At 39.2% G+C, this 26747-nt stretch overlaps 1 protein-coding gene and 1 non-coding gene across 2 annotated transcripts; both read right to left on the reverse strand.

Moving 5' to 3' along the window:
* On the reverse strand, nt 1-25597 carry TMEM64 (transmembrane protein 64; the record flags this gene model as incomplete). The annotated part of the gene is made up of 3 exons (XM_024566532.4): nt 1-3233; nt 16339-16494; nt 24896-25597. Coding segments are annotated over 3 exons (1047 nt in total), but the record flags the coding sequence as incomplete, so codon positions are not given.
* LOC112310317 (U1 spliceosomal RNA) lies at nt 17894-18050 on the reverse strand. Its single transcript, XR_002975374.2, has one exon. It is a non-coding gene; the product is annotated as a U1 spliceosomal RNA (small nuclear RNA).
* Nucleotides 25598-26747: the final 1150 nt, after the last annotated feature.

The raw sequence follows: 26747 nt of genomic DNA on the forward strand, positions 1-26747 counted from the left end.
AGAATTATGTTTTAAATCTTAGCCACCTTAGAAACAGTTTGCAGCAGTTCAAACTATTTGTAATTCAGAAGTACCAAGTTATAATTCAGTTGTGGGGCAAGTTTATGTTCAATATGTGAGGTTACTGAAACTTCTGATTTAAATATCCTGCGGGGCAAGTGATTCCTCCAGGGAGAAATTTCCAGCTTAGAGATGATCTTTAAAAAAATTATATCCTAAATAGTTTACTGTACAGAAATCGGCAATGTCTAATTTAAACATCAGAGAGTGGTATAGTGGCCATCATTCTGACACAGGGATGGGCCAGGCTGAAACAAAAGTTCATCCCTGAGGTCACACTTGACCCTCTCAGGGAAAAGTCATCTTACAAAGGTTTGCAGCTGGTTACAAAGGCATAAAACAAGATTGTGGCTGGCTCTGAAGAAACCCACAATTACTTCTGAAGATAAATTCAAAACACATATTCCAGTGACAGAGATTTGGTTCTATTGTTTTCACAAACCAAAAAGTATAGATTTCAAGTCATTTCACAAATCAGATGATCAAATGAAAATAGACATGTAAGCACTTAATAATTTATATATATGTTTGTAAAAAGAGGTGCTATTTAAAAATAATTTACATGACACAATTTGGCATGTAAATGAAATGAGTAACAATAAACCAGAAATGTGAAAAACATATGAAAAGGCCCAGAGAATTAAAACTAGAACATAGCTGCCATCAGATTTAGAAATTAAGCATATTGTATGCTTTTTAAAATGGGCATAAAGCAACTCTATACTGCACTTTAACAGTCTGAGAAGTCTAAAACATTTTATTTTATAAATATACGCCATATGACCAGAGGCAATATTTGGGCAACATAAAAAAATCCTATAGAAACATGTTGCTGCCACAGATCTGGTATGCAGGGCAGGGCAACACTTTGACCTGGTCAGACAGCATGTCTCACACCTGCAGCAGGGGTCAGCCAGCAAATAACATCACTGCCGTAGAGGATGGAGACAACGACAGAAAACTGTGGCTTCATGTTAGTATTTCAGAAACTGCAAATCTGTACTATTTTAAGTAAAAATGAATGATTTTATTATATAAATAATGATTGGCAGAGTACAGAAAAATTACTTCTTTTTTTTACCTTTACATATTTAAAGTACCAAGCAACAATTGGAAAACTGATTACAAACTACCAAAAGGTATTCATTTGGTGAAATTATTCAAGTTATAAAATGTTAAGTAAATAAATGTACTTCAAAATTCATTAAGTGTAACACAAGTATAAAAGCAGTGATCTAAAATTAATGACAAACTAACCACCAAACAAGGAGCACAAGAAAAATTTTTCTAGTTAGACAGAAAAGAGTAAATCAAATATATTTTGTTTTAAAATAATTTAAAATAATTTTAAAAACCAAATAAACCAAGGGAACTAAACAAGTAATTAGGATTCAAAAAAGAATAAGAATATTCCAATACTATACTTTTTTTTCTACCAATAAAGAAAGAAGGATTTGGAGGCCAATTATATATTGTGGACTCAGATGGTCTGTACTAAGGTCTTCTGGGTATGGACTTAGAGTAAACCTCATTGTTACTCAAAGGTAAGAAAACATATGAATTATGAAGGAAAAGAAAAAATTATACCTGCAATAGTACAAAAAACTTACACATTAAAATCAAATGCGCTTCAGTGTAAGACTAGACTAATCTGCTTCCAAAGAATTCTTTTGCATTTTAGTAAATCAGGGCAAAGATTTTACCCTAAAGAAAAGGCAAATTGGAAGCCTCCAATAAGTTGGAATCTTCTTGCCAAAAATGAGGTACCTTCTGGAAAATTTGCATTCATATCTATAATCTTGGTTATAAAAAACAAACAAAACACTGAGTCTTTAAAGTCACAATTAAACTATATTAGAAATATTAGGAGATAAATGAATACAGATGTCATTGAATCCCGTGACAAATTACTGTATGCTATCTCATAAGTGCTATTAAAAGATATAGTTCACATTTCAGAATTCCTGAGTCTTACCAGAGAAAAACAAGTACTGAAACAAACAAAATAAACCTACTCAATAGTAGGGCAAATAATACAGATTTTGGATATTAAGTTTACATCATATTAAGATTACAGTTTTAAAGCTGAAGGCAATGGGGACAAATATATACATACCTCAATGAAATTATACACATAATTTTAAAGCTTGTTTTTTTAAAAAGGCATTTTGATCAAATAAGGCCACGTGAGTGACATCTTCAATGATGGTAAGCTCGACATTTTAAAAAAAGAACATTTTTATTTCAAAGCTTAATGATGAATGTAAAAAGTATATTGTAATGAACTGCTTGAGTAAGACTGCTATGGGACAGCCCTTTGATGACAAACCTAAGGAGAGTAAAGTGATGCAACAAGATTAACTTCTCTTGCTTTGCACATTACACAGTGGAAATAAAAGGTTTCTTAAGAGCACTTCAGTCCCATATCTAGGATTTCAGCTTGTGCAAACTGGCATAAATGGCCCTGCAACAATGCAGTACCTACAAAAATACATTCAACCCAAAGTTAATGTCCGTTTCTAACTAGGAAGGAACAGGGAAGCAAAGTGGTCCCGCTTGAAAAAATAAAACAAAGCAAAATCTGTTTATCCTTTCTGGAAAAACTAACAAAGCAAAGGGCACCCAACAGTATTGTACATTTAAAACTACATACTTTTACTGCTCTTTATAAGTAAGAAAGATGCATACAGCTATTCAGGGACTTTATAAATAAAGAAAAATAATTGGATCATTTCTCTGTTCTTAAGTATCCAGAAAGAAAAAATTTAAAATACTAAAGTGCAGAACAATAGGCCTTTACAGGCATAACAATGATAATGGGGTGTAGCCAAAATTGCATCTATCTTCCAAAGTAAGCTATGCAATTTAAAAACTAGTCAGTTTTGTTTGTGTTGTAATAGGGTTAGTCCTCGTCTCTGCCCTCATGAGGAAACCGCACCTTGGACAGCATACCAGGCTCTCAACAACCCTGCATTTCACTAGAGTCATACAACGTTGATTCCAGCTCCAGAGAATGTCAGCATCCGCTTGTTGTATGATGAGCTGCTGGTATCTGGCTGACTGTCTTTCACAAGTGAGGTTTTCAGTTCCATTTCACAACCTACAATAGCCGCATTCAATTCCACTTGTGCTCGATGGACCACATAAAACATGAGGCCTATACTTATAATAATCTGTAAATAAAATAAAATATGACAATTAATATTTTATGCAGAAAAAGGGAAGGAAATAATTGCAATAAATATTTGGCTTAGAAATGTTTCAAACAGGGTGCTTCTCAAATATACTCAGGTGACATTTTAAAATAGTTCACACAGAGTCACTGATTCTGATGTTGCCTGATTCTACTGGGAGTATGAGCCCAAATCTATAGGTAACCATTATATGTTGTCAGGTAAACACAAGCAGGTATGCATCCCTTCTAATCTATATAAACAATGTTTGTTCCGTAACAGTCACATCTGTCTTGGATCCAAGATGGTGGAGGAATAAGTGGAAGCTGCACAAACCTCTTCCTAGGACCAAAATGGAATTACAACTAATTAATAGATAAAACATCCTGAATAACCAACAGAATACTAGCTGGAGAGAAGCCTTACAACCAAGGACAGACAGAAGAAACCACTTGAGTTCAATGTGACTGGTGGAGAGTATAGAGGAGGCATGAGAGAGCTGGCTGGGATTCCATGGGCAGCAGGTGAAGTTCCAGAGGGATATTTCAGCGTCTGCTGGGGAGGGCCTTCCCACTGAGAAGTGTGGGGTCTAAACCCCAAGCTGGGCTCTACAGCTTACAGCACAAAGCCGGAAAGGAACCCAGATAACATCCAGCTGTGAAAAGCAGTGGGTATTCTACCTGCCAGGGAGAGGTGGCTGGACACAACAGAGAGCCTCCTAAAAGGCCAACATTGCCACTTACTCTGGACTTTGGCAGAGGGACAGCAGAGTGGACAAGAGATGCATGAGCAAAGTCTGGGGCTGGAGTCTCTGTGGACAGACCTGAAGGAACAGCCACCAGAATTCCTGTACTCCATCATTACCCATACTGCAGAGGCCATCTTTCTCAGGCAGAATACTCCCTTCCAAGTGGCATCAGCCTGAGGGGAAGCAATAGCCCTGCCCACAGAAATTACTCTGCCCCACCCTGTGAAGCTAAAGTCAGGCTGCTAAGGAGTACAACTAGAGGTTATCTCAGTGATTAAGTTTAACAACTAAGGGGGGTCTCTGGAAGTTTTGAAACTTTAGCTGACCCTCCCCCAAGGACCTGTGCTGGTAAAAGCCAGCCTTGATGTACATCCTGGTTCTTTCTGCACATACCCAGGCCTAGCAGAGGGAGCAAAAAGTTGTGCATCGCTGATAGCTCTTGAACAGGTTGCCCAAGGCCAGTCATAGGCAACGTCTGACATAGGTCTGAACCAGTCTTTGTAGCCCTACCTAATATATATAAACAAAAACGAGGCAGCCAAAATGGGAAGACAAGGAAACAGGCCCCAAAAGAAAAAACAAAAGAATCCTTCAGAAGAACTAAATGAAGGGAGGCAAGCAATTTATCAGATATAGTTTAGAGTAATGATTATAAGATCAACAACATGAAAACTGACATAGAAACAATAAAAAATGACCAGTCAGAAATAAAGAATGCAATAGAAGAAATTAACAATACACTAGAAGGTATAAACAGTAGGATAGATAACACAAAGGATCGAATTAGTAATTTGGAAGACAAGGTAGAAAAAAAATAAACCAAGCAGAGTAGCAAAAAGCAAAGAGAATGAAAATGAATGAGAATGGCTTAAGAAACATTTTGGACAACATAAAGTGTAACAACATCCACATCATGGGGCTACGAAAAGGAGAAGAGAGTGAGCAAGGGATCAAGAACCTATCCGAAGAAATAATTATCAAAAACTTCCCTACTCTGGTGAAATAAAAGACACAAGTCTAAGAAGGGCAGGGAGTCCCAAACAAGGTAGACCCAAAGAGACTTACACCAAGATACATCATAATTCAAATGGCAAAGCTTAAAGACAGGGAGAGAATCCTAAAAGCTAAAAGATAAAAGCAGGTAGTTACCTCCAAGGGAGCTCCAATTAGACTGTCATCTGAGTTCTTAACAGAAACATTTTAGACTTGGGATTGGCATGTAATATTCAAGATAATGAAAAACAAGGACATACAACCAAAGCACTTTACCCCCATGGCTATCATTTAAAACTGAAGGAGAAATAAAGAGCTTCCCAGACAAGAAAAAGGCTACAGGAGTTTGTTAACACCAAAGCAGTACTGTAACAAATGTTCAAGGGCTTCCTTTAAGGAGAGGAAAAAGAAAAAGAGAGGGAAATAGTTTAAAAATAAAATGGCAATAAATATATATCAATCAATAATCACCTTAAAAGTAAATGGCTTAAATGCTACAACCAAAAGACTGAATGGATAAGAAAACAAGACTCATATACATCTGTCTCCAAGAGACCCACCTCACATCAAAAGATACACACAGACTAAAAGTAAAAGGATGAAAAAAGATGATTTCATGCAAATGGAAAGGGAAAAAAAAAAGTTGGGTCAGCAATACCTAAATGACAAAAGAGACTTTAAATCCAAGGCTATAGTAAGAGGCACGGAAAGACTCTACATAATGATCAAAGGAACAATCCAACACAAGGCTATAACCCTAGTAAAAATTTATGCACCCAACACAGGAACACCTAAATATGTAAAGCAAATCTCCATGGACATAAAAGGAGAGATCGGCAGATATAAGTCATAGTAGAGGATTTAACACCTCATTGATACCAATGGCTAGATCTGACAGAAAATCAACAAGGAGACAGTGGCCTGATATAACACACTAGATTAAATGGATTTCATTGATATCTTCAGAGCATTTCACCCAAAAACTGCAGAATACACTTTTCAAGTGTACACGGAACATTTTTTAGGATAGATCACATGTTAGGACACAAGTCTTAATGAATCTAAGAATACTGAAATCACATCAAACATTTTCTCTGACCACAAACCTATGAAACTAGTAATCAATCACAAGAACACTGAAAAATGTACAAAGACATGGAAGCTAAGTAACATGTTATTAAACAATGAATGGGTCAACAAGATCGAGGAAGAAATCAAAAGATACCTTGAAACAAATGAAAATGAGAATACAAAAACTCAGAATCTTTGGGACACAGAGAAAGCAGTTCTCAGAGAGAAATTCATAGCATTATAGGCCTATCTCAAAAATCAAGAAAAAGCACAAATAAACTATCCAACTTTACACTAAAAAGAAATTGAAAAAGAACAAACAAAGCCCAAAGTGAAAAGGAAAGAAATGATAAAGAGCAGATCAGAAATTTAAAAAAATAGAATCTAAAAAGAATGACACAAAGATCAATCAATCCAAGAGCTGGTTCTCTGGTAAGATAAAAAAGACTGACAAAACTTTCACCAGACTCATCAAGAAAAAAAGAGAGAGACCCTAATAAATAAAATCAGAAATGAATTCTAACTGACACCAAACTTCCAGCCAAGATGGAGGTGTAGGTAGATACATTTTGCCTCCTTGCACAACCAAAAGAAAGACAACAACAAATTCAGAAACAAAAAACAACCAGCACTGCCAGAAAATCTAACTATATGGGGTAAAAGAAGACACATTCATCCCGACTGGAGGAGGGGTGAAGACAGGCAGCTGGGGCAGAGAAGATACACAGCAAGGCTGTTGCTGGAGGACTGGGCAGGCAAGGCAGTGGCAGGTGGTTCCACATTTGCATGCAGATAAACAGAACAACTGGAGAGCAAGATACACCGAGCAACCCAGGAGTCCAGTGTAGAAAAAGAAAGCCTCAAAACCTCTGGCTGTAAAAACCTGTAGGTGTTGTGGCAGTGGGAGAAACTTCCAGCCTCACAGGAGATTTGTAGGAGAGACCCACAGGATCCTAGATACATACACATAAGACCACCCATCCTGGAATCAGCACCAGAAGGGCCCAATTTGCTTGTAGGGGAAGTAACTGAAAGCCAGCCAAGAGCCAAGCAAGCAGCATTGCTCCCTCTCTGACCCCTCTCTCACATACAGTACCACAACACAGTGATGTGGGTTGCCATGCTCCAGTGAATACCTAAGGCTCTGCCCCTTACAATGTAACAGGTATGCAAAGACAAAGCATTATGGCCCAAATGAAAGAACAGATAAAAACTCCAAAAATAGAACTGAGCAAAGAAGAAATAGCCAATCCATCAGATGCAGAGTTTAAAACACTGGTAATCAAGATGCTCAAAGAAATGGTTGAATATGGTTGCAAAATAGAGGAAAAAGTGAAGGCTACACAAAGTGAAATAAAGAAAAATGTATAAGAACCAAGAGTGAAGGGAAGGAAACAGATTCAAATCAACGATTTGGAGCAGAAGGAAGAAATAAACATTCAGCCAGCACAGAATGAAAAAACAAGAATTCAAAAACACGAGGAGAGGCTTAGGAACCTCCAGGACAACTTTAAACATTTCAACATCTGAATACTGGGGGTGCCAGAAGGAGAAGAGGAAGAGCAAGAAATTGAAAACTTATTTAAAAAATAATGAAGGAGAACGTCCTCAATCTGGCAAAGGAAACAGACTTCCAGGAAATCCAGGAAGCCCAGAAGGTCCCAAAGAAGTTGGACCCAAGGAAGCACACACCAAGACACATCATAATTACATTACCCAAGATTAAACAGAAGGACAGAATCTTAAAAGCAGCAGAGAAAAGAAGACAGTTACCTACAAAGGAGTTCCCATAAGACTATCAGTTGATTTCTCAAAAGAAACCTTGCAGGCAAGAAGGGGATGGAGAGAAGTATTCAAAGTCATGAAAGGCAAGGACCTACATCCACAATTACTCTATCCAGCAAAGCTATCATTTAGAATGGAAGGGCAGATAAAGTGCTTCTCAGGTAAGGTCAAGTTAAAGGAGTTCATCATCACCAAGCCCTTATTGTATGAAATGTTAAAGGGACTTATCTAAGAAGAAGAAAAAGATGAAAAATACAAACAGTAAAATGACAATAAACTCATAACTGTCAACAACTGAACCTAAAAGCCAACTAAGCAATCAACTAGAACAGGAACAGAATCACAGTACTGGAGATCACATGGAGGGTTATGAGCAGGGAGGGGGAGTGGGAAGAATGGGGGAAAAGGTACAGGGTATAAGAAGCATAAATGGTAGGCAGAAAATAGACAGGGGGAGGTTAAGAATAGTATAGGACATGGAGAAGCCCAAGAACTTATATGTATAACCCATGGACATGAACTAAGGGGGGTGGGGGAGAATGCTGGTGTGAGGGGATGCAGGGCTGAGGGAATAAAAGATAGAAAAAAATGGGACAACTGTAATAGCACAGTCAATAAAATAAACTTAAAAAAAGGATAATAGACACCAAAGAAATACAAAGAAATCTAAGTCAATATTATGAACAACTACATACCAATCAAATGGACAACCTAGACTAAGTGGATGAATTCCTAGAACCACATAGTCTTCCAAAACTAAATGAGAAGAATCAGAGATCTGAATAGATAGATTACAACTACTGAAAGTGAAGCAGTAATCAAAAAACTCCCTACAAACAAAAACCCTGGACTGGATGGCTTCACAGGTTAATTTTACCAAATATTCTGGGAAGAACTAACACCTGTTCTCCTCAAACTATTTTAAAAAATGCAAAAGGAGGGAAAGCTCCCAAGCTCATTTTATGGGGCCAGCATTATCCTAATTCTAAAACCAGATAAATGTTCTTCTTTTTTCTTCTTCAAAAAAATAAGAAAATTACAGGCCAATATCCCTGATGAACATAGGTGCTAAAATCCTCAAGTCATTTGTATCTGAAGAAATATTAGCAAACCGAACACAGCAATACATCAAAAAGATCATATACCATGATCAATTGGGATTTATTCCGGGAATGCAAGGTTGCTACAACATTCAAAAATCAATAAATGTAATTCACCACATAAACAAAATGAGGGATGAAAATCAAATGATCATTATCAATAGATATGGAAAAGCATTTAATTAATATCTAGTACCCACTTATGTAAAAACTCACAGGAATGTGGCAACAGAAGGAACATACTTCAACATAATAAAGGCTATATATGACCAACCCACTGCCAGCATCATACTCAATGGGCAAAAACTATAAGCATTCCTCTGAAGATCAGGAACTAGACAGGGATCTCCACTTTCCCCTCTCGTATTCAACATAGTACTGGAACTTCTAGCAATAGCAATCAGACGAGAAGAAAAACTGAAAGGCATCCAATTGGCAACAAAACAGTAAAACTGTCATTATTTTCAGATGACATGATACTGTATGCATAGAACCCCAAAGATTCCACCTAGAAACTAATAGAAGTGATAAATGAATTCAGCAAAGTAGGAGGATACAAAATCAGTATCCAGAAATCAATTACAGTTTTATAAGCCAATAATGAACTAAAAAAAAGGGAAATTAAGAAAATAATCCCACTCACAATTTTTTCAAAAGAATAACATACCTAGGAACAAATCTAACCAATGGTGTAAATACTTCTACTCGGAAAATTATAAGACACTGCAGAAAAAAATTGAAGATACAAATAAGTGGAAGCATATACCATGTTCATGGATAGGAAAAATTAACATCATTAAAAATGTCCATACTATCCAAAGCAATCTATAGATTCAACATAATCCCTATCAAGATTCTAATGTCGTATTTGACAGAACTATAACAAGTATTTCAAAAATTTTTATGGAACCACAAAAGGCCCCACATAGGAACAGTGATTCTGAGTAGAACAAAGTTGAAGGAACCATGCTACGTAATATTAAACTATACCATAAGGTCCCAGTAATCAAAACTGGCATAAAACTACCATTTTATGGTACTGGCATAAAAGCAGATATATATCAATGGAACAGAATAGAGAGCCCAGAAATAAACCCATACCTCTAAAGTCAATTAATATTTGACAGAGGAAGCAAGGACATACAAGGGCCTAAAAATAGTTTATTCAAATATTAATGGTGTTGGGAAAATTGGACAGATATTTGCAGAAAAAATAAAACTAGACCACATTCTTACACCATACACAAGAATAAATTCAAAATAGATTAAAGATGTAAATATTAGACCCAAAACCATAAAAATCCTACAAGAAAACATAGGTAGTAAAATCTCAGACACTGCTTGTAGCAGTATTTTATTTGATATATATCCCCAGGCAAGGGACACAAAAGAAAAAACAAATAAATGGGATTATATCAAACTAAAAAGTTTTTGCACAGCCAAGGAGACCATCAACAAAATAAAAAGACAACCCTATGTGGAATGGAAGAACACACTTGCCAGTACATCTGATAAGCAGTAAATATCCAAAATTACAAAATTCAACACCTAAAAACATACAATCTGATGAAAAAAAATGGCCAAAGGACCTAAACACACACTTCTCCAAGGAGGACATACTGGTGGCCTACAGACATATGAAAAGATGCTCAACGTCACTAATCATCAGAGAAATGCAAATTAAAACCACAATGAGGTATCATCTCATACCCATCAGTATGGCTACCATCAATAAATCAACAAACAAGTGCTGGCAAGGATGTGGAGAAAGGGGAAGCCTGTTGCACTGTTGGTGGGAATGCAGGTTGGTGCAGCCACTGTGGAAAGCAGTATGGAGATACTTCAACAAATTAAAATTGGGTCTGCCTTTTGACTCAGTGATCCCACTTCTGGGAATGTATCTGAAAGAAGCCCAAAACACTAATTCAAAAAAACATAAGCACCCCTACGTTCATTGTAGCACTGTATGTAATTGCCAAAATATAGAAGCAGCCCAAGAGTGCATTAGTAGATGAGTGGGTTAGCCAAGTATGGGACATTTACACAATGGAAAACTACTCAGCCATAAAAAGAATAAAATGTTACTCTTAGTGACAGCATGGATTGACCTGGAGAACATTATGCTAAGTGAAATAGCCAGTCAGAGAAAGACAAATACCATATGATTTCACTCATACGTGGACTCTAATGAACAAACCAAACTAACAAGCAAAATATAGACAGACTCATAGAGAACAGTGTGACAGCTATTGGCAGGGGGAGTTTAGGGTGTGGAGGGACTGAGCAAAAAGGAACAAGGACTCATGGACATGGACAACAGTGTGGTGATTACAGGGGTACAGGGGTGTAAGAGGGTTAAATGGTAATGGAAAAAATACAAAACAAATAAAAATAAAATATATTAAATAATAAAAAGAAGAGAAAAGTCAGACCAGTCTCTGTACTAACAAGCTTCCTTCAAGGAATAAGATGTGCTCAACAGAGGTAACAGCTGGCTGAACTTCACTGATGTAATTAATATAGCTTCTACATCTATACAATGATAAATGCCCATAGGCATTTCTAAGCCCACTTAGAAGGACCACCATTTGCAGATGAAATACCTAGTGCAGTCAAAATTAGAAATATTAAGACCCACTGGAAAAAATGAAATGCCAACAAACTTCAAAAATTAACAAGAAATTGTGAATGTGAAAGTCTGTAGTTAGGAACAAAGGAAAACATGGCGATAGGTTGAAAATGTCACTCAAAGGGATTCTAGAGGAAGCATCACACAGAAAGTGAGGTTCCAGTCTTGGTTTAGCTGCTCAGTAGTGATGTGATTTCAGTGAAGTCCTTCAAGCCACGTGGCTTCAGTTTCTTGCATTCAACAGGAAGCTGTGGTCCCTATGTTTTAGCAGTCAGCAAGTAGTTCATCAAAATGTCTCAGCAGCAAATCTCTTCTAAGTGGTATTTATTCAAAGGTCTTTTGTAAATCAGTTCTCTAGAGCTTGGAACCAATATTAAAAGAGAAAGAAGGTGAGGTAGGTGTTGTGTGATGTCCCAGCAAGTTTCCAAAGGCTGCTGAAACCACAGGTAACCCTAAAACATAACACTGCTATATTAAGCCTACCCATAATTTTAAATTTTATGGGGACAGTGTCCTAACTCCAAGTGTTGAGGGTGGTGGGGATGAGGTAGAGGCAGCTCAGCGATGGAGGAGAGGTAGACGCCGGAGGATTTGGAACTTGGTCAGGGGGCACCATGAAGTACGTATCATCACTCAATCCAATTCTAAGCAAATTAGATATTTTAAAGGTGGGGCTTTGAAGCTTGTTTTTTCTCTCACATGTTAGCTCTTAGAAAAACAAGATACAATTACTGAAAACCCTAAATTTGATACTTAGAATTGCAAAGTGACACTGTGTAGAGATAGAGATGGAAACACTGTTAGAACTAATGGGGAGAGATGCTATGCATGTATGAGATGCCAAGTCCTGTTTGAGACAAGCTGGATTCGAGGTGCAGTGAATGGGTCTGAAATAGGGAATGAAGGCCGAGCTGAACATTTACTAGGGCCCTAACACAGACAAACAATAGCAATGGATGTACCAAGAAGAAAAGTTTTCAGAGTGAGACTAGAAAGCTTTGGCTACAGTGTTGAGAAACACTGATGTAGGGATGAGAGGAGGAAAAGACTCTGGTAAATGGGCCAGGAAAGTGGAAAAGCAATCAAGATGCTAAGGGAAGAAGGTGTTCTTGTTCTGCAGTCTGACTGAGATGAGGGTAGTGTGACAGCTTCAAGGGCAGATGTGGCAAGACCACAGGAAGGAGGCTCATACCCAGAAGCGAACCTTTTGGTTCCCAGCCAGGTGAACTGGCTCCGTCCACAAGGAGATGTCCTTCTGGACCCCAGGGCCCGTTGGTTTGTACTGGCTCTCCACATGCCACTTTCTAAGTTCAGTAAAGTGTAAAATAAAATTTAAAAAAAGATGACTGTTTTAAAGTTACCCTATTAAAACAAAAGCCTCAAGCACAGGATCTCTTCACCATCAACTGGAAAGCATGAGCAAAACATGGGAGGTTAGCAGATTTCTCAAATGGAAACTGAGGGATTTTCCATTTGAAGACCTGATTTTGCTGTTAAGCAAGAAGTGAGTCTATGAAGAATCGAGAGGCAAATAGAGGAAGGAGTCAAACTGTGAGGAGGGGAGATGGATTAGAAGGTGTCACCGAGGAAACAGCTGGGATATGGGGCAGTGCTGAGAGATCAGCTGACATTTGTAAACAATCTGTCTGGCTGTATGACTTCCCCAAAGGAACAAGTGCAAAGCAGATGAGACAGATTTATCCAGAGTAGGGGAGGTGGATGCACAGAAAAATATGGGTAAGGACAAGAGTAATTGAATGAACAGACCATGGGATCTTGGCAAGATTCCTACAGGTGGGAATCTTGACTTGGAATAGCTATGCCTCCTGTGCTGTTGCTAAATTCTGTGGACACTGTGGACTCTGCAGATGGCTCTAAAACTGTTGTAGATTTGTGGCTCATTTCTAGCTAATGTGAGAAATGTCACAAAGACCCTAACTCCACCCACTGCAAACTAACCTTCCTCCTTTTTTCTTATGCTCATTTCCCTCTTTTCCCCTCACTTTTCATTTATCTTCTGTGAGTTAAACTAAGTCCTTCCAGAAATAAATTTAGCTCTAATATCAATAGATGAGATCGAAGCATAAATATGTTTGCACTTTTTTTGTTTGTTTTGGTGATTGTTTTTCATAAATGCCTAGGTTAAGAAACATTTGTCTTTTACCCATTTTGTATCCTAAGGTTAAATTTGCCAGTTTATGCAAAGTAAAAAAAATCAGTGGAAAAATAAGACCCTATACTTTAAGACTTACCACTGACAAATGCCTGCTGTAACCCCAGTGATTACAGGTAACTGACTGAGATGCATAGAAATATACAGCACTAAATACTGAAAACCTTCTGTAAGCTGTTCACATGAGGAATTCTAACCACTCAAAAACATAATGTAAGGGAAAAAAAGAGGTTTTAAGTGGATTACTCATTTTCAAGAAACTAAAGAAAAACAAATATATTTAAATTTATACTAAACAAATCTGAGAATGCAGGGTACATCAGAATATTACAGTACCTCAGGATTATTCTAAACACATTATTACATAAATATAATGCATACAAAATTTAATAAGTGATTAGCATTAATAAAAATAAACCAACTCTAAACCTCGATTCAGATTATTTAAAAACATTTAGCTCTGAAATTAAAATAGTAAAGAAAAAACCCTGACTTTCCAAATATCAACAATATTACAGTTTTCCTTCACAAGTCCTTTTATTGACAAGCTTTATTTATAGTTCATTATAAAAATTCCTGGGCTTACTGTTTACTAGGCTTGTACTGCATAAGCACAAAGGAAATCACTCTGGGTTTATTTATCATAGCAATGTTGATACAAGATACAGTAGCCTCAAAAACATGAGAAAAATGTCACCAACAGTAAATCTGTAACATGATACCACATATTCAGTAACAGTATGAATTAAAACTAACAAGTACAGCATCAGTAATAGCTAGTACTATTGTTCAGCAGACTACAGTTCACTGGTCATGAGCACAAATGGTCTCTAGAGTCAACTGCCTCATCCTGTCCTTACATCTGTGACCTTAGACAAACTACTATCTGCTAGTGTGCTGACAAACAAGCTCTTGGAGACCACAGGTTGGGAATCTTGACTTGGAGCACCTGCCATTTTCCATGGTGTAAATATTTTTGCCATGATTAATTTTAAGCTACGAATGTTACATCACTGAGGGAAGTGTTGGGAAGAGATGTCCACAGTGGTCTTCAGGTAATAGAAGTAGAGACCTCCTAAGATTTTGGAAGGAATTAAATGAGCTTAAATACGAGGTCTGTCCAGAAAAAGTGAAGCCATTGTTAATAAAACAACAATGGCTTCCGTGCCTTCAATGCAACATGGCAGTCAAGGAGAGTGGACTGGAATGAACAGTGTGTAAACAATGACAACTTCACTGTACTAGTCAGGGGGGCAGTATATGCCATTGAGTGAACATGTGTATTGTGTGGCTGGTTGCATTCAAAATACCTGTGTGAATGGAGCAACGAGTCTGCATCAAATTCTGTGTTAAGCTTGAACATTCCTCTGTGGAAACTATTCAGATGATTCAGATGGCTGCAGCTATGGGGAGGTGGTGATTGGCAGCTTCATCATGACAACACACCCACTCATGCATCATGTCTAGTGCAGAGTTTTATGCAAAACATCAAATCACCTAGGTGACTCATCACCCCTACGGCCCAGATTTGGTGCCCTGTGAATCTGCGCTGCCTTTTCCCAAAACTAAAATCACTTTTGAAAGGGAAGAAATTTCAGACCATCGATGAAATTCAGGAAAACATGATAGGGCAGCTGATGGAGATGGGGAGTACTGTGTAAGGTCCCAATGTGACTACTTTGAAGGGGACTGAGGTGTCATTGTCCTATGTACAGTATTCTTCCTTGTATTTTGTTTCTTCTTCAATAAATATCTCTATTTTTCATATTACATGGCTGGATACCTTCTGGACAGACCTTGTATATGGCATGTAAAGCACTTATTAAAGGTTAGCTATCATCTTCATCATCAGCATCATCTTACTCAATCATCAAAACTTACAGTAATTTTATATTTTGGTATGTCTCAGGCATAAAATGTATCACAACTAAAGAAATAAATTTTTAAGTCTTCCTATATGCAATTTAAAAGCACTGAATAAATGTGTCTACATAACAGGACTCTCCTCTTTTATCAAACTCTAATATTACAAATTGCATGGTAATAACACTCCATTATAAAAATCTTATTTAGATTTGCAGCAGAATACTTTACTTTTTATAAAGCAATACTTTCTGAAAAACACTTGTTCTACCTCAAAATATACCTGAAAAAAATTACATTGCCAGTATAATATTCTAAAAAGCACCAACAGAAGAGTTCAATAATTTGAGGATAAAGTAACTAAGATAAAAACCCAACCCCACTAAATCTCACTAAAATTATCTTCAGAAACAGTAGTAACACTTCACCCTAACTCAAAATAGAGTATTTAATATTTGATTTAGTGAGGACTTTGAAAATAATCACTGCAGAAAGAACCTGGGTTTTGTTATTCCCTTTTTTGTTTAAGAGAATATTCATAAGTGTCAATTCAGTTCTATACACTTCCATATAGCCACACAATAAAAAATATAAATGTTGTCAAAATATTAAGTAAAATGAAAGGACAAGAAAACACATGAAAAGGAAAAATCCCCTTAAATTATTTTCAATAAAATCTCTTAGGTTTAAAACAGCAATGTCACACAAGGATAAAAAAAGGCAACCCTTGGCCTTCAACTCACCTGTAAACAAAAAACAAAATATCCACTAATGGTCTGTTCTGTGATGACATCTTCCATGGTCCGCAAGGTGGTACCCAGGTAGGAATTCAGGAGCTGGGTAGGAAGCAGTCCCACTGAAGATGCCATCAGATAGTTGGGTAAAGAGAGATCAGTCATCTAGAAGACCAAATTAAAGGGAATGGGATGATGATTCATTACCAAGAAAACTTTCAATCTCACATAAAACTGTGTATATAAGTCTTGCCAGTGGTTTTTCCTTGGGGATACAGGGAGCTGAAATACTTTACAGGGACCTAACTATTGAAAATGATTATAAGTGGAATACATACAGATGTAGATGATTTAGAATGAAATAAAGTTAAAAAATTTAAATATTCTATTATTCTACATTAAAAGATAACATTTATGACTATCTCTTTTTTCTTACATGTATATAAAATGTGCACAAACAGATCACTTTGTAAAAAGTCTTCCTCATGTCCTTATTCTTTATAACATACTTAAACGGCACTCTGGTCACAGGTCTTTGAAGCCAGACAATCCTAGAAGGACTTCCTGGTGCTGGAACTCCATCAGCTATACCCTGTCTCTGAGCATCAACTTTTTCATCTGTAAAATGAGGATAATAACCAGCACCCTACATGATTGTTGTCAGGATCAGAAATATTTTCTAGCAAATGCCTAGAACATGAGTGACACTCAAAAAAGGTAGAAATTATTATCATTATGCAATTTCACTACCACTGTGTGGATGCAACTCAATTTAACCATTCTTTTGGTGTGGAACATTTAAATCACTTCCTTATGTTTTTCTTTGTGTATATGCAATTATGTATTTCTTTTTTGCCATTATAAATTTTTTAAAAACAATAATGAAACCCTTTGTACACTAATCTAACTATACTAACTACAGTAACCATTATAGGAGGCAGTGTCCAAAATATTCCACAAAACCCACCTCTCAGTATTCACGCAGTCTGTGATCCTTTCCCTAGAGCTCAGGCTGCACCTAGTGTTTTAAGTAGCTCTATGGGGAGGCCCATGAGGTGAGGAACAGATGTCTTCAGCCAAGGGGAACAAAGACCCGAGGCCTGTCTGGAGGCAAATTATTCACCAGTCAAGCCTAAAGATGACTGCAGCCTGGCCACACCTTGACTGCAGGTGTTAGAGAGAACTGAGTCAGAGGCACCCAGGGCACTGCAAAGGGATTCCTGACCCATAGAAATTGAGATAATTTATTGTTTAAGCCACTCAGTTTTGAAGTGATCTCTTACACAACAAGTTACTAATACAAAGTATTTTTCCATTTCTTTTAGGATAAGTCATTAGGAGTGGAAATACTGGATCAAACTGTAAAAACTGTTTTCCCAAAAGTCCAAAGCGATTTACACACCTACGTAATGCACTAGTGTCTATTTCATTATACCAACCTTAAGTATGAAATTTCAATCTTTCCAAATTTGACAAGGATAAAAGTATTTCATCATTGTTCAATCTGTACTATTTCAATTTACACTGATATTAGTTTTTGGGGGTTTTGGGGGTTTTTTTGTCCAGGGAGAACATGAACACAGTCCCCCACACCACAGATCACGCTGTTGAGTTTCCCACATTTGGGGAAATCACAGGGGTCAGCACATCCAGAATGCAATGGATAACCATCTGGGAAAACCACCTTCTTGATCATGGTATCTCTCCTGCCAGGTAAATATAATGATATTAGTTTTAAATATACTTTTTTTTTCTATTTGTATTTCTTCATGGCTTTATTTGTTCACATCTGCCCCTTTTTAAATTTGAATGTTAAGTACTTTTCTTATTTACTCATAAGGGCTCTTTATATATTTAGGGCAATCTTTTGACTATTCTATGTCGCAAATATTTTCCTCTATAATATCCCTTATGTTTTAATTTTGTTTTGTTTTGTAGAAACAACCGTTTCTACATTTTTATGTAATCAAGTGTTATCAATCTTTTCCCATGATTTTTTTCATTACTTTTAGCTTTAGAAAAGTCTTTTTAGATCCTAGTGCCAGTTTTTACCTATTATTTGTTTTTTTATTATATTTTCCTTTGTAACATTTACCACTTATTCCTCCTAGAATTTACTTGGCTTAAACATGAGGATATAACCTATGCCTCCTTGTCCCCAATAATGAATTTTCCTAGTTGTGGAATAATTAATAACTTTTCCAGTGACTTGTGATATTTACTTTATTAGAAATAAAGTAATTGTATATACAATGATCTATATGGGGCTTTAATATGGTCCACTGATATCTTAAATCTTGTATTGTAAAGACTATCAGTTAATATCTTTGTTTCTCTCTTTTTAAAAATTGTCGTAACTATTCTTACCTATTTATTCTTACAGATAAATTTAGGTTACTTTGTCATTCAAAAAAATTACTCAATTTTATAAGGTAAAGATTATGGTAAATTTATAAATTAATCTGGAAAGAGCTGAAATCTCCAGAATATTTTGGATTCTTATCCAAAATGTTTCTATAAATTCTCAGAATTTGCACATCTCTTATTAATAGTTACTAGTTTTACCCATATATTATGCATGTTATGTCCTCACCTCGGTATTACTAGTATGTGAGAGCTCTGGTTCTTCTTTCACTACAATCTTATTTTCAGTAAAGCAACATTCATCTGCATTCACAGATGATAAACTAGATGCAGTTCTGCTGGTTTGGAAGGTCACTCACAACCCCCTAACCAATTACTGACTCAGCAACTGCCCCACCAAAATCTCAGTGGCACCAACAGAGACAGAAAGTAAAGATACAACTAACCTACCTTGAAGGATTACACATGACAATACACCAACCCCTTAGAAACAAGCAAAGAAGGAGCCATGTGTGCAGAGCATTAGAGTGAACAGGATTAAAATTAGCTTCAGGAAAGGGATCAACAGTGACCTGTGGAAGAAGAGGCTTTGGAAACAACTCTGAAAGGTACAGCTGGGTTGGCAGGTACACACGTGGAATGAGGAAGAGAATGAACAGGAAGAAGACACTGAGCAAGCAGGAAAGCACGGGCTGTACTGGACACTGGCATGCAGTCTAGGTTGTTTCTAGGGCACATGCAGAGGAATCCTGCAGAATAAAGGTGGGAAAGGTACTTGGGTGATGCCTGTAGGGGTCCTGGAGTGACACTGGGGGGATGACATTAAGTGGGGCTAAGTTTTAGGAAGTTTCCCAACAGTATGGAACACATACAGGAATGAAGAACTTTTCTTTAGAATAAACATGTTAAATATATAAAATAAGTAAACATGACAAAAATGAATCTTATAATTTTGCAGCTAGTAATAAAACATTAATGTTCTGGATATTATCTTCAAAATGAATATATAATGTTAATGCAAATATTCAGTCCATAGTCTAAATGTAATGAAGTTTCTCTGAATAGTTAAAGATGAACATGACAAACTATAGGTTTATAATTTTTACTCATTCAACAAAAATTTATCATATGCCTTCTCTACATAAGGCCCCACTCTAAGCAGAGATGAAGACAGAAAACCATCACCACCTGTGTGGTCATTTTAAGTCACTTTGTGGTATACTTAATGACAAAATATTCATTGCATTCAGTAAAAGGTCACAAAACTCATTTATAAAATTTACTTACAATGTTATAGAAGCAAAGCACTGCATTAACAAATGCAAAGAATAGAAAAATAAACACTAAAATACTGACTGTTTTCTTATCCAAGTAAAAATAACTTGTACTTTTCGAAGTTCTTACAGTGAACAATTAATTATTTTGTAGACAGAAAAAAACAAATACTGTTAAAATAAGTTTTTAAGACTCCTCTGCTTTTAAAGATTTTTTTTTTAAATCTAGGAAGGGATAATAAGACTACAATACAATAGGCTAGAGATACAGATTTGTGAATTGTAAACCCATATGGCACTGAAACCAGGAGGTCTTTCAGAAACCCAGCTCTTCTCAGACCAGCAGAACCCAGGTTAGTCTAGGACTCTCCCTATTTACCAGTAGTTTGATCTTGGATTAGTTACTTCACACACCATGCCTTGACTAAGCTGTTAGGTAAGGATTAGGGTTGATGTGAGCATTAAATAACGTGCATGGAAGAACAGGGTCTGGCACTTAGTAAGTGCGCTATAAATATTTTTAAGTTAAAAAAAAATCTCTGAATGTCAGTGTTCTCATTTCAGCAAGCAGAGGATAGAAGGAAATAGTACACAATAAGCAAACTATGTATTTTATCACAGCTACGCAGCAGGTATTAAACACATTTTACAACAGAAAGTATAGGTCAAAAAAAGTAACTATAAATAACTCAAGATGTCACAGTAAATGCTAGAACCAAGTCTGATTTCAACTAGGAGGCATTTGTCCCCTACAGAATTCAGCCTCTCCATCACTGACACCACCTTGAAGGACTGTTGTGATGATTAAGGGATTTCACGCATGAAATTCTGCTCTGTAACTGTGACATGGTTATATAACATAGGAATAAGAGGATCATTCATGCTATGGTCTGTTTTTAAACTTACTTTAGGTTTCAAAGATTTAACAATTGAAATAAAATTTCCCGTGTGGATTTAAGAAATAGAAATGATCAGAGTCTTGACTTTTTAAGTTTGTCTATAGACACAGAGAAAAGAGAAAGAATTATTTTTAGGATCTCCTGTGGAATGAGAACAACAAAATCAAACCCTTTTGGAAGCTGCAAGCACTGATACAAATACTGTCACCCATAAAAACCAATGATCATGTACTACTTTTTGAATTAAAGGTAACATTTCACAGGTGGTAACTTTAAACTGTAGAAGTCCAGATGACTCCAAGTGGGCATCTTAAGGAAGAGATTACAAAAAATACTTTAAGGTTTACTAAATACAGAATGGGATGTTATTCTTATTCTTGTGAACGTTTCCAGTTTTCAACTTTATCAACGATTTCCTTCCAGACCGCTTTAATCTTTTAGGATTTGATCTCTTCCTATACCTGCATTAATTATCCTTTCTTATTGAACCAGTTTCTTTTTCCAGCAATTGATAAACAGGAAAACCCAAAGTTTCAAGGCTATAGACAGGATTTGCTATGTTTGAATCAGAATTGTCGTATCTACCTCTTAGCGTGCGAAGGATTATATAAATTAATGCATCAAAGGGCATGTAGTAAACTGGGGATGGCAGAAGAGAGGCTGGAGTGTAGTTATGAGGGTTTGGAATTTGTCCTGAGGGGACAAGAAAACCCATTTGAGGATTTTCTGCAGGGGAGTACCAAGATCAGACCTGGCAGCAGTAAGACCTACAGAAACAAGATTACACAGAAAACATAGGAGAAAAAAACTTCAACTATTTCCTGGCAGAAATACTGGTGCATCTTCAAAAGAGGAAAAAATTTAAATATGTGGGAAATTATATTTCTTATGATCTAAGAATTGATACTCTAAAGTGTTATGTACTTATTTTCTATTTAAAGAGTTTCCAACCCTGGCCGGTGTGGCTCCATGGATTGAGTGCCCGCCTGTGAAAAAAAGGATCTCTGGTTTGATTCCCAGTCAGTGCACATGCCTGGGTTGTGGGTCAGGTCCCCAGTAGGGGGCGCATGAGAGGCAACCACACACTGATGTTTCTCTCCCTCTCTTTCTCCCTCCCTTCCCCTCTGTCTAAAAATAAACAAATAAAATCTTAAAAAAAAAAAAAAAGGGTTTCCAAAGTGGGCTGTCAGCCTGCTTATCCCTTCCTAACACACATGGGAGCAGGAAGAATTAGGGTTGAGAACAAGTAGGAAGGGGGACAACCCCTTCCTTCTTTGGTATATTCACCTTTACAATCAGCTCCTGCCTCTAAGTGTGAAGGCCACTGGCTACACCACTGATAATAGTAACTGCTAACAGTTATTGAGTGTTGACTATGTACCAGGGAAAATACCGCCTTCACTGCACTAGCTCAATTAACCCTAACTCAGCAGACACTGTTGAGGGTTGTCTGTTTCCAAGCCTGTGCCTCTCAGGACCACTGCACATCAGTCCTCTTTGAGGTGAGACCAGATAAATTTCTTTAATCCATGGGCATTGAGAAAATGACTGGAAGGGCGAGGGGCAGATAATTTAAAATACAGGAAGGGAAGAAGAAAATAAGAGAAATATGCCTGGAAAAGTGGGCAACAGTGGAGGGCAAAGGAGCCTGAGAGTGGCGAGGGTAGGGGGGGAATGAAGGTCTCAAAAGTATAGGGGAAAGTAGCACTAAAACAACATCCACCTAAGCTTTCTTTTCACTCACATACCATAAATGAATTTAGTACGCTGTTCAGGTTGAATAACAGAAATGAACAAGATGTATAAGACTATATCCAACGGCTTTACAAGGCTCTCTGTGCATGGCCACAAGTAAGAATTTTCAGTGTGATGCAACCCAACTTGATCTCACCCCTCAGCTGTGCCACCTCAGAGGGAGGTGGGAGCCCACCCTCAACAAGCTCCAAGACAATTGAGCCTCCGATTCTTACCTGATAAAATTGTGCTAATAGTACCTATTTCAAGAGACCTTTTTTTCCCCCTTCTTTTGTCTTGACCCCACAATGCCAAATTGAGAGTTGTCCTTGGTCCAGCTCAGTTTCAACTACATAATTATCTTAATTTGCACATACAAAATACAACTTCTTACTCACTTAATGTTAAGGAGACATTATCAAAAAACACCTTATTTTTAATTAATAAATATGTAATGAATCCTTATTCCTTATTATATGAACAGAAGGAAGAAACAGAGACATCGATGACATCCTATCATCAGACTATAGTATAAAGTTTGACTCTATCATTTATTTACTACCTAGGTGACCTTGGGCAATTATAGTAACGTCTACTAAGGCCAATATGTATTAATACATGTTTGCTAAGCCAGGCTCTGTTACATGTATTTACCTGATGTACTCTTCTTCATAATCCTACAAAGTGGTACCACTAGTTTCCCCATATACAAATAGAGACTAAAACACAGAAAGAATAAGCAACTTGACCAACAGAGTCTGAGCGGCAAGACTCCCTGCACCAGCTCTGTGTTCCTTACCATCCAACAGCAGACTACAGGGCACGCATAATCACCTGCTGAAGGGCTAGTTTAGAGGATAGACCAGTGCATGCAAAGAATCTAGGACAGTATGACCACAGCAGATGGACAAGAAAAGGACAAGGATTACAACGATACAAGTACACTGAAGAAACTAAGCAAACTTCCTTAGTCCAACCATCATTCAAAGTCTTAGAATACTTGATATTACCTGAGCTTGATGAAAGTTCATGTTTACATTTCTTACTGTAGAAGGTTGTGAAAGGGAAAAAATTAACACTGAGACCCTACCAATCTACTGTAAATGCCAAACTTGATCTCTACAGATAACACCTTATGTACTTCAGGCCTCCACCAAAATTCAGTCCACAGTCATTGATGCTGCTGGTTAGAGGCAACACAAGATTTGCAAAAGAATTTCAAAAGAAAAGAAGAAAAAAAATCTTAATTTTGTCACAAAGAGGAAAAAGCTTTTTAGAATTATTCTTAATGGAAAACAAAATGAGAAAGTTTCTAGAGAGTAAAAATTATTTATTTTCTAAACAAAACAATGTGCCAGAACCACTAACAATATATAATGCAAGCACTCCTATGGTTTTGAATGCTCTCTCTCTTTTCTTTCACATAATTTCTCTAGGTCTAGCTTAAAGACTGAGTTCCTGAAAAATTTCTGCAAACTCTGCAGAATCAGTTAATTTGGGGAACTCAGTAATCTAGTCCAACCCCACAGGCAGGTAGGTTGGTAATGTGTGCCCAAGCCACCAACTGTGTGAAGAGGAGTCCTTTCTTGCAATGGGTCGGTCACCTCACAGGCATGGTTTCTGTTCCTCCATTTATTGCAGAAGGAGCAGACGAGCTACAGGAATTTAAGTGCAATAGCAGAACATACAAGGACAGAAAGTCTGGAGGCGTGTAAAGAAGAAAAACATGCTCACTGGGCACACGGTTACCTGATGATTTCAAAATGTTGTTCTTTCAAAGAAATAAGCAGGAGGATTTTCCTCTTTACATTGTATTACAGCAAATTAGGGGACAATGAAAAGACCTAGTACAATTAGGAAACTCAATGTGGAGTTGGCAGCTACAAGCCCCAATGTTTACCTCATGTCATTAAACACTGCAGTCAAACTGATTCAGGCGACAGAGAAGGCTAGGAATGCCGCTGTTACCCGTTGACTGTCGCAACACTACTAGAGAACATGCCAATTGAGCCTCGGTTCAATTGGAAATGGACATTTCCTTTCATCTGCACCAGGGCTTTTCACTTTTAACCAAACTCGTGCAGAAGGAGGGTATTCTTCCTCTGCCAGACTCCCACTGAAGGCCTGACCCTGATCAGCTTTACTTCTGTGAGCTTCCCCAGGCTGGCAGAAAAAGTCACTGTAACTCTGCTGTCGTTGTCACCTCTCGCTGGCACTGATACCTTGGAGCACCCTCTCAGGCGTCCCAACCGCTCGAACACAAGCATTGATCCGAGGGCCGCAGGCGCAACTCACCGAGAACACTGCGTTCTGTAGCCCAAACGGAATGGGGGTCAGCCTGGCCAGCGCCACCACTTTGAGGCCGCCGGCTCCCTCCACCACCCGGATGACAGCGCTCAGCCGCTCGCTGCCCCGCACCCGGGCGGCCACGCGAGACGCCAGCAAGCGCCGGCACACCACGTGCGCGACGCCGGTGCCGAGCAGGACGCCGGCCGCCATGAGTGCCATGCCCAGTACGAAGCCGTACAGGTAGCCAGCAGCCACGCTGAGCACGATGTAGCCCCAGCCGCAGGGGAAAGACACCGCCACGAAGCTCAGCACGAAGAGCAGCAGGCCCAGTAGTGGTGGCAGGCCCTCGGCCCAGAGCAGCAGGTGCTGCAGCGAACGGCGGGCCAGCGCCAGCAAGGCCAGGCCCAGCGCGGCCAGCAAGCAGCCCAGCGTCAGGCCCCGGCAGCCGCAGGCGCCGCCCGGGCAGCAGCAGCGCGCCCGCCCCACCTCGGCCACGCCGCCCACTGCCCCCGGGCCGCCTGCTGGGGCCGCGCCCACAGCCGGCAGCTCCGAGACCGCGGGCAGGCCTGGACTCCCAGACCAGCGCTGAGCGAGGAGGTGGCCCCCGGGTCTCCGCGCTCGCCTTCCCTGCCGCCTGCCGCAGGGTTCGACAGCTCGGCGTCGGCACGCGCGGCCTTCAGCCAGCCAGTCGCTCCGTCGCGGCGCCCGTCAGGCTGCGGCCCTCTGAGGCGCGCGTCAGCTCAGGGGCTGGGAGGCCCCAGAAAGGTTTGGCGGCGGGCGGCGAAGAGCCAGCTGCAGACGACAGTCTGGAGGGCAGAGGGTCTGCCGAGTGTAAAAAACTCTAGACCTTCAGCTGCTAGCTCGCCCCTTTCCGGCTAGGGGGCGGGATTCAGGAGCGGGGCGGGGTCTGGCGCTAACAGCCCTCTGGCCCCGCCCCTCATGACGCACAGCGCTACTGGGCCGCGGGGCGGGAAGTGGGGACGCCCTTCAGTCCCCTCCTGTAGGCGTGCTTGGCTCTCCGATCCGCCGCGTTAGTCCCGTGCTCGGACCTGCCCCTGTCCTTGTCAGTGGTCTCAACGCCTCTGTCGGACCCGCAGCGCGTCTCATCTCCCTTGGGGACACTCGGTCCGCTCTGTGGAGGACTTGCTAGTCGTAAACCTCCTCAGGTGGCGAGGTTCCACCAGGGTCTCAGGTAACCAGGCCCACCTAGACAGTGTCCTCCCGACCCCAGGCCCTGCTGAGTCAGACGTTTGGACGAGGGGCCCTCAGACTTGCGGGCGTTTCTTCTTCCCCTCGTCCTTTAAGGTTTGTGTCCCTGTTTTCTGCGCGCACGGTACCGCTGGGGCTCAGCGTCTTCTGGGAGCGGAGGTGACAGCACAACCTCATTAATCGTTGTGAGGACTGACAACGAACAAGTTGCTGGCCCTCGGTCTGGGATCGGGGTGCCCGTGTCACCCGCGATTCCCTTGACCTCACCCCGGTCGCCAGGCGCCTGACGGGACAGCGGTCATCAGGGGCCTGCAGAAATACTGTTGGGTAAATAAAGGATCACAGTTTATAGGGGATTCACGCAAGCAGGAGAACCACACAAGGGGACTAAGAAGCTATGAGGGCGGAGACAGGATGCCAGTCACGGAGCAAGGAAGACAGAAGCATCTGTCTACTGATTGGATGTGGGAGAGAGGGACTAAGAGTCAAACTTAACACCTGGTCAGAGAGGAGGGGTTCCGTGGCTGGGTGAAAACCGTAAAGAGATTAAGAAAAAAAAAGTCATTGACACTGGCAACAGTATTGTGATTACCAGAGGGAAAGGGAGGTGGGAGGAGGTAGAAGAGGGTAAAGGGGGAATAAATGGTGA

This window comes from Desmodus rotundus, chromosome 8 (genome assembly GCF_022682495.2).
Source record: "Desmodus rotundus isolate HL8 chromosome 8, HLdesRot8A.1, whole genome shotgun sequence".
In the NCBI taxonomy this organism is placed as follows: domain Eukaryota; kingdom Metazoa; phylum Chordata; class Mammalia; order Chiroptera; family Phyllostomidae; genus Desmodus; species Desmodus rotundus.